Source organism: Gobius niger, assembly GCF_951799975.1.
Source record: "Gobius niger genome assembly, chromosome: 7".
NCBI classification, from domain to species: Eukaryota; Metazoa; Chordata; class Actinopteri; order Gobiiformes; family Gobiidae; genus Gobius; species Gobius niger.
Genome location: NC_136858.1, coordinates 17182961 through 17192297, shown reverse-complemented (window position 1 = coordinate 17192297; position 9337 = coordinate 17182961). Strand labels below are relative to the sequence as shown.

At 42.8% G+C, this 9337-nt stretch overlaps 2 protein-coding genes across 2 annotated transcripts; both read left to right on the top strand.

Annotated features, from left to right (window-relative positions):
* The first annotated feature begins 314 nt into the window (after positions 1-314).
* hmx3a (H6 family homeobox 3a) lies at positions 315-2748 on the top strand. The gene is made up of 2 exons (XM_079559571.1): positions 315-914; positions 1488-2748. The coding sequence occupies exons 1-2, from the start codon at positions 632-634 to the stop codon at positions 2114-2116; spliced, it is 912 nt and encodes a 303-aa protein (XP_079415697.1). The 5' UTR covers positions 315-631; the 3' UTR covers positions 2117-2748.
* Positions 2749-6849: 4101 nt separating this feature from the next.
* On the top strand, positions 6850-9137 carry hmx2 (H6 family homeobox 2). Its single transcript, XM_079559572.1, has 2 exons — positions 6850-7324; positions 8136-9137. Exons 1-2 carry the CDS (start codon positions 6928-6930, stop codon positions 8636-8638), a joined length of 900 nt encoding a protein of 299 aa, XP_079415698.1. The 5' UTR covers positions 6850-6927; the 3' UTR covers positions 8639-9137.
* The last annotated feature ends 200 nt before the right edge of the window (positions 9138-9337 follow it).

Genomic DNA, 9337 nt, shown 5'->3' with positions numbered 1-9337 from the left:
AAGATATTGTTTCCCCAAAAGGCGTGGATGAAACTTGAACTAACTCGAGCCGCAAACTTCATAAAACTGTACATTTGTCCTAGTGTCACTTCATGGTAGGACTCGTTCATCCTTGGCGCTTATCCCAAAGCTTTCTTCCAACGCTAAAAGCTCTGTGTTCATTTGCTCCTAATTGGACTGTGAGACCAATAACAGGCGAGCGCCCAGAGGCTGTAGCCACAGAGTACGCAGAGAGCAGTGGGACGGCCTTCTCCCTCCCTCCTTCTCTCTCTCCTCACAGTCGCTCCCCAATCCCATTTGCCATTGTACATGCCCAATCGCCTATACTTTCCGCATTTAACTTGGATGACATTTTTATTTCATCATTAGCATCAGACGCCAGAGTGACTGACACACTGGACAGTCTTTGGTGCGTTTTGACGAACAGGGGATGAGCTCTTTGCTCATTTTGACGTGTTTTGCGTAAGTACTATTTTCATCGCTTTTTGAGCCAAAAGGACGCACACTTTACGCGCGACGTCTCCTCTCCACTGAACATCCAGCACAGCAGTAGCTCTCAGGATACAGGCTGTGTGTAAGTGACTTATATTTGATTTTGTAGCCATTTACTTATCAAAGAACAGCCGAAGCGATGCCTGAAACGACGCAAGAGACTTCTGCCAAGGACTCGCCTTTCTTTATAAAGAACCTGCTCAACTGTGACAGCAAACCGTCCAAACCTAAGCCGGTGTTGGCTGCCACGAAGGCAGCTCTGGAGGGGGGATTCTCCCTGTCACAGGTCGGAGACTTCAGCTTCCCACGCTTTGAGTTGCCGGCGCAACGATTCAGTCTCCCGGCGCACTATCTGGAGCGCACCTCAGCATGGTGGTACCCCTACACTCTGGGCTCCGCAGCGCACCTGCATCGCACGGAAGGTAAGGATTGGGGAAATTGTGCATGAACATTTTCGATGAAGGGGAAAACAGGGGATATCATTTCAATATAAATGTAGCTCATGAGCCTCTGTAGTCAATTCATTTTGACTGCATTGTTTATGATATGCAATTGTGATTTCTGTTGAGGCCATTATTACATCTCCACGTCCTTTACGCAATCATAAAAAGAAATGTTGCTAGTTAAAGGATAACTATTTTATTGATACCTAAGTCACACTGGGAAACAATTGTATTTTATAATTTGAAACATAAAGCCAAAACATAATTATATAAGGCCTTTTTTGGCACTATAGCTCAGTAATAGATCAATAAAGTGACATCATGCTTTGCATATGTTAATATATAAAAATCATCCAATGTGGAAAATGACGCGTGCGCTTTATGGGTCCTTTGGCACTGGTGGAGACATATTTTTTATGTCAGTGTAAGGACGCTGGACGCCTGAGATTTGTGGCGATACAACGACAAATGAAAGATGATGCACAAAAGGGAATCAACAGGCTGTGAGTCCTATGAAAGTGTTAACAGTGTCTACTTTTTTCTATGTTGTAGTGAGTGATAAACCCGCGGCCAGAGACTCGTCCCCGACCTCAGGCACTGACCGGGACTCTCCAGACCTCCTCCTCAAAACCGAGCCCACCGACTCCAAAGACGAGGACGACGAGGACGAGCACAACAACAGCAAGAGCGGCGACGAGATCATCCTCGAGGAGAGCGACGCGGAGGAGGCCCGGAAGGACGAGGCGGAGGGTTGGAAAAAGCGCGACGACGACGACAAGAAGCCGTGTCGCAAGAAGAAGACGCGCACCGTGTTCTCGCGCAGCCAGGTGTTCCAGCTCGAGTCCACCTTCGACATGAAGCGGTACCTGAGCAGCTCGGAGCGGGCAGGCCTCGCCGCGTCCCTGCACCTCACCGAGACGCAGGTGAAGATCTGGTTTCAGAACCGGAGGAACAAGTGGAAGAGACAGCTGGCGGCGGAGCTGGAGGCCGCGAACCTGAGCCACGCGGCGGCGCAGAGGATAGTTCGGGTCCCCATTCTGTACCACGAGAACTCGGCATCAGAAAATACGAACGGCACCGCCGGCGTGCCCGCCAGCCAGCCGCTGCTCACCTTCCCTCACCCGGGCGTGTATTATTCACACCCCATAGTAACGTCCGTGCCACTGCTCAGACCCGTGTGAAGAAGGTGGCAAACAAAAAAAGACTATATTTTTTATATTGACAAAATAAAAAAAAGGGAAAGAAAAAAGAAAATGCAGGAAACCAATGAACATTCGTCATTGGTTTGATTGGACTAGACTTTATGTGTGTAATTCCCCATAAAACACTGTCCATTATTATTATTATTATTATTATTATTATTATTATTATTATTATTATTATTATTATTATTATTATTATTATTAGCCTATTTTTAGACCACCTCAGACCTCAGGAGTCCACTGACACTGCCGGATGACATGAGACCCATGTGTTTACACTACTGACCATTTCAAAAACTCAAAATGCCCATTTTTAGTACGTGCAATACAGGTGGCCCGTCAAACATCACCACAGTGAGATTATGACGTTGAAGCGTTTGTGACATTTTATTTTCTGAGACAATCAAAACCAACATGTAAAAACCCGTAGCTTTATGTTTAGGTCGTGAACTCTTTCAAAGCACAACGAGCTCCAGTGACTCTTCGTGTGTTTTTGTTTTTGTTTTGTTGGAGCAGAAAGCGGCTGGACCACAGCGGTGTACAAATGTAAATGTATATATTTAATGAGGGGCCGCTTCTCCTTTGTACAGTTGAGACGTTTTGATATTGTATTGCCGAACCATGTTGTGAAATAAATGGAAAATATTCCTACATTTTAGAACTCGCACTGTAATTATAAAATTTTTCTCTGCTGTTTTTTTTTTTTTGTGTGTGCAAAATATCCAACCACGTGCAGGTCTGCGCCGGTGCAGGTGGGATTCAGTGTCAGTATTAAGCTGCGCACTCGGACAGTGTCATTTTGCGCAAACACGACGCACTCAATTAGACAAGTAATGGGTGTCATCTTGCAAAAATTACGGCTAATGTATTCACAAGAGGATAACCGTCAACGTGCTAGGATGCTAAGATTAAACTGCTTTGTCCTAATATTTTTTACCCATTGCCAGTCTACAAATACATTTATGGTATAGATTTCATTAGATTTCCATTCAGATTTTCTACATTATTGTGGTTTTCCTCAGCAAAAACAATGATGTTTAATCATTTTAAAAAGAGGCCAGACCATTTAGAGGCTACGGCACGTGCGCACTTTAGTTTGAAATGTAGGCTACTGCACAAATTCTGAAAATTACAAAGAACTTAACAACTGGTACAAAATCAAACAATGTGTTTATTAATTTTCAAAACCAAATAGGCAAACACGAACACGAAATAAAGATGTCAGATGTTCTTGGAAAGCCACATCACCCCAAGGCCAAACCAGGCTATCTATACACTGACATCGCATTATTTTATTTTATTGTAGGATTATTTATTTTTTAAATAGCCGGGCCAAAGAATATAGCCTAGTACAGGCTTAAATTATGCCTGGCACTTTTATACAATATCGTCTGCTTTACTGGGCAGATCAATACATCTTAAGGCCAAATGATTACGCCTATTAAAAACAAGCCTTTAAAAGGCAAAGGACTCAGCTAAGAAATTGCGTATGTGAAACATGCCAGCAGAATCACACAATTCTTTATATAGGTCCACTGTACAGTATTGACTAGACTATTGGAAACGTGTTTGTTAGTTATACAGCCTACTTTACATTATGACATCGGAGACAAAAGGTTCATCCAAATATCATTGGATCGCCCAATTATCGACGTGTACCTAGCGCGCACGCTCATTGCGGCCCCATTATGGCAAATGAATAGATTGGTATGGCATTATTCCCCTGGCACATATTGATTGTGAAACGTCTACGCCATATTGCGTCAAGTAAGAGCAATGTTCACAGGCCGATTTGGCACGGCATATGACCTTGATTTGCGCGCATAAATTGTAAAAATTACCACTCAATAATTTCCATTTGTGCGACATCTTTATGTAAAGGAGAAAGGGAGCGGGGCCAAAATCAGATAAAATACATTTGCAGGAATGGGGACAAGCGGACGTGACCGGGGAGCGTACGCATCCGCTACTGCTTTCTATTAAAATGGAGAGCTGAATGGGTAATTTTAAGCCCCCTATCAGAGGTTTTAGTAGCAGTTTGGAAACACACAAGTGGCATGACCACCTTGCGTAATGCACGCCTCTTGTGCAGCCGGTGGCATGTGCGAGGGACAATTATGGGAGATGTTGCTCCGAAGTCAAATCTGCCATGCACAAATTGGGGGCATTTATACAAAGGTTTAGAGTTGAGAGCACAGAGTTTGCAGCGCTTCCACGGGAGAGATTAGGATATTACACTTAAACTTTATGGAAAGCTGCAGCTGGGTATAAATACACGTTTTATATCATAACCCGCACCATTTCTTTAAGGTATAACACATGAACCAATGCAGCACCCGTGAGGATAACACCGGAATAACGCAATGGAATACTTGCGTAAAATCAAATGATGACCAGAGACCAGCCTGGCTGTGTGCGTCATGAAGCTTTGGAGTTTGGATAACCAACGCAGAAAAAAAACCCAGAAAAGTTCGCGAGCATTTTCCAGGCTACATCTCAGCAGAATGAAAAAGCTTGGCATAATAATAATAATATTTTTTTTTTTTTTTTTACGATTTAACCGATTAAAATATCCCGATCAACTACGCACTGTCAGCGAATTTCCTGTTCATTTGAATAGCTAGGTCACAGTCTAATAGCCTACATCACATCGCCGGCTCTTACCATTACACAAGAATTTAAAATGTCAAAAGAACGCAACAGTTTACAGGAAACAGCCTGCGTAATGACAACAAGGATGGGATTCAGCATAGACTTCACAGGTTTGATCGTTTCGTTTTCCTTCATGCAGAACCACCTGTGCCAGCAATCAACTGTGGCACAAAGAGAACTCCATCTATTAGCTGATTGTGAACGGCTTTTAACAATTTGACAAATCTCTGAAGGTAAAAATCTTGTTTGTAAAAAGCCATCGCATTTGCTTTTCCTGATTGAACGCGAGCATCCGATTTTCATCAAAGTTCTATTAAGTGAAACATAGGTTGCGGGGCACCGTCTGATTGGAACAGTTTAAATTTTAATTGTGTTTTTAATTTGACATATAGTTGCTGTGAAGAATGACAGTGGAACGCCGAGGGGCGGTCGATTTTCTTAATTTCTCCCTGAGGAATTGATGAGTCTATCAGGGCAGTAGATTGGAAAGCCATTAAAACTCAATGGTTAGGTTGTTAATTGGAACTTGATGGATAGGAGCCTTTGGATAGGCTGTACTGATCCCATCTTCCTGACTTTGTGTTTTCCAATAAATTACCCAGTTCATTTCCACACTCAGATTACATAAATTGTACACCTTCAGGGCTCGCGTTTTGCTCGCGTTTACAGCTCTCTCTCACCCACGTGCACGCGCACACACAGGCCAGAGACGGTGTGCGCGCGCGCAAAAACGCCCCCCTGAAAAAAAGAACAGGCCTCGCTTCCTTGAGTGAAAATCGAAACATAATCAACGTTTATACTTAGAAAATTTATTGATATCATTTTCTCTGGTAATTTCCTTATTCTAGACTTGGACACGCCATATATCATAATACACACGTGTAAAGAAAAAAAAAAGGCTCTTTGTCTTATATTTATCGAAGCTTGATTCTCGGATCAAGGCTATTCATAACTTCATCTGTCTTCTCTTTCTTTCTTTGGCTTAAAATAAAGAAAGCAAGTAAGTAAAAGAAATAATAAATATGTCCTACACTTCCTACATAAAGCCAAAATGTACTTTATACAATAATTATGTGTTTACGCACAACGTCACTCACTTGTTTGAGCGAAAGTCAAAGTGATGGAAGCAGATACAGTGGTCTCCGTGATAAAATAAACTCATCTACCTGCCACTCATTGCAGATAGCACGTGTAGCAATAATCAACCCTCTTTTATTTATTTATTGACCAAAGGCCTCCCCTGCGTTTTGGTAAGACTGTTCACCAGATGCTCTGTACCGGTGATCAGAAATCAACCGACAGAGTATTGCGTCAGTGACGTCGGCGCACTGACAGGCGATTAAAGTGTGTGTAATGTCAATCCTTAACAAAAGCAGCTGTCCCAGAGCCAGAGGACACTGTTGGGAGGGAGATGGGGTTGCGCGCGTGTGTGTGGGGGGGGTCCTCTTCTTTTACGCACACCACGCTCCCCGCACGCGCACTCGGCTCCCTTCAATCAATTAGTCAATCAATTAGCTGGCCCGCACTGTTACACGCGCGGTCATCACGAGACAGATTAGCCGCACTAATGATCAAATTAATTCTTAATCGCAGATAATGGACACAGAATGAGTTTATTATTTTCAGGAAAAATGAACAAGGTCTTCAAATCACACAAACCTATGTGCGTGCATATGTGTCTGCCAGGTCATAGTCCGGTGACGCACACGATACTTTCTTTTACAGATTTGAAATGGAAGATCATGTGTTTGATTAAAAAAATATGAGAAGAAATGCAACAAATACATCGAACATATAAGAGAAATAGGTAAAAAAGGTAATAATGCTGTATCCTATCATGAATAATGATGCAATGTAACCTACACAAATGTTCACAGAGATGAATGAAACAAAGCGCAGGCGAATACAGTCACACATGCAGGCGTTTTGTTCAAATGAAGCGGGAGGTTTGGCCCACACATCGCACATGAGTCTCTCCCTCTCTCGGCCGCTCGTCACAGACTTGACAGCAGTTTGAAAGTTCCGGGCTGGAGCGTGGGGCCGCCATTGGCCCAGGAGGAGCTTACCTACATGCAAATGAAGCCACGCAGCGCACTGCCTGTGATCAGAGCGAGAGGAGGAGGACCGGGATTACACTCATGTTCCCCGAGCTCGAGAAAAAACAACTCCTTCAATGTAAAACTCCACAATTAACAGCCACGCGAGACAAAGGCAGTATTTCAGGCACCGAGACAAAAGCGGCACAACGTGAGGACTGTTATGAAGCTACAATGAGCGGCACAGAAGACAGCGGGAGCAAGGGTTCTTCGGGCCCCATCTCCAGCTTCACCATCCAGTCCATTCTGGGCACGGGCTCCGATGCGCCACGCGTGCCCAGCAAGGAGCCTGCGCCGCACGCGCCAGCGCGGAGACGATCGCTGTCCGTATCTTCGGAAGAAGACTGCAGCGGTGGAGAAGACTCGGCAGACTGTTTCTGCTCCTCCGACACAACGCACAGCGAGCCGTGCGCGCAGACACACAACTTCTCCTGTTTAGGTATGTATTATTATTATTATTATTATTATTATTATTATTATTATTATTATTATTTATTATTATTGTTTTTATTATTATTATTATTGTTGTTTTTATTATTATTATTATTATTATTATTATTGTTGTTGTTATTATTATGGTCGATGACATACAAAAGACGTATGATGTCAAATTTTAATATATAGCCTTTTTTTTTTTTTTTATATTCAGCTTTAATAAATTCGACACATTTGTAAACAGTAAGGCCTAATCACGATGATAATAATAATAGCTATTAATACCCCAATAATAATAATAATAATAATAATAATAATAATAATAATAATAATAATAATAATAATAATAATCAGGCTATAATAATAATGATGATAGTTATTTTATTTAGCCTATTTGTTCTTTTTAAGTAGCCCATATGAACTCCTTTTTCTTGTGTATGGCGCCCCATTCACCCATTGTTTATTTGTTTGTTTAACACAGCATGCTGACAGTCTGCACTGTCATTACTGAGGAGGAGGGTCTGGATGCTGCCGGACTAATAATAATAATTAGACCCCTGGCCTTTCCTCTCATTTCAAATTCAATTGACTCAGCCTAATTGATGAACCTCGTTTTTCAAAATGGCGCACTACACGTCGCCAATCGAGCGTTAAATAGAACTGAATTAAATAATACTGCACGGTAGGCTTCACACTCGGGTAGTTGTTTATCTAAAAGTCACCGAGGCGGTCCTCTCACTTACACACGGTGTTTTCCATGTGTCTTTAACCATGTGCCACTAAGGCTGAACTCACCCTTTCCCCTTTACGCGCAGGTACGGCCAAAGGTCTGTTGTCCGCGGGCGAGGTGCGCCGGCCGCTGTTGCAGGACTACAAGGAGGAGCCGGGCGCGTGTCTGTCTGAGGAGCGGCACTCGGAGGGCTCCGACAAACAGGGCGCCAAGAAGAAGACGCGCACAGTGTTCTCCCGCAGCCAGGTGTACCAGCTGGAGTCCACTTTTGACATGAAGCGGTACCTGAGCAGCTCGGAGCGGGCCTGCCTCGCGTCCAGCCTTCAGCTCACAGAGACCCAGGTCAAGACTTGGTTTCAGAATCGTAGAAACAAATGGAAGCGGCAACTCTCAGCCGAACTGGAGGCGGCCAACATGGCGCACGCCTCGGCACAGACACTCGTGGGGATGCCGTTAGTTTTTAGAGAGAACTCCTTACTGCGGGTCCCCGTGCCGCGCTCTATTGCCTTTCCCACCCCGTTGTATTACCCCGGGAGCAACCTACCAGCGCTACCTTTATACAACCTATACAACAAGCTCGAGTACTGACACTGCACTCGGTGACGCGTCTCGACATAAACCCTGTATATTACCACTTCATTTGTTGAGATAACTCTATTATGCAGCAAATGTATGTCTCACTGAAAGCTATCAGCTTCTCAATGTTGAAATACACCATGTGTATAATTATAATAATTTTGTACTGTTTAACTTTTTATTTGTTGCCTCCAACTCCACATCTCAGTAGCCACTTATTCGTTTTCACCAGAGGTATAGTCTTTTACATTGTTTTATACCAAACAAGTGGTTTGACAAATATATCAGATGTCACCTGACATGAACCCACTGCTCCAGGACCAGCTCCAGCTTCCACTCACAGGATATATCATCCTTTCTATTGTAATTCAGACTTTCAGTAAGAACTGCCATTCAATAAATTTTCTATTTCAGTGAAGCTGCCTAATGTTATTTTGCATTTATGACCCTTTTAATTGTCATAACCAGTGGGGCTGAAATGTATTCAATCAATTATTTTCTTTTTTATTTATACACTAACACTGGTAAGATTTCTAAATAATATTAAAATAAACAAGCATTTTGTATGAAATTATTGTGCATCTAAGTTCATGTGAATATATACTTTGGATTAAAGCTACACATAGGCTATTCCAAATAACATCACTAACATTCAAACTTAAAACAAATGAATGTTTTATTTTATCTTAAGCTTTGCTGTATTTATAAATA

Coding starts and splice junctions, on each gene's coding strand:
- hmx3a (XM_079559571.1), top strand. CDS start 632: ATGCCTGAAACGACGCAAGAGACTTCTGCCAAGGACTCGCCTTTCTTT. Junction 915..1,487: donor GCACCTGCATCGCACGGAAG/GTAAGGATTGGG, acceptor TCTATGTTGTAG/TGAGTGATAAACCCGCGGCC.
- hmx2 (XM_079559572.1), top strand. CDS start 6,928: ATGTTCCCCGAGCTCGAGAAAAAACAACTCCTTCAATGTAAAACTCCA. Junction 7,325..8,135: donor ACACAACTTCTCCTGTTTAG/GTATGTATTATT, acceptor CTTTACGCGCAG/GTACGGCCAAAGGTCTGTTG.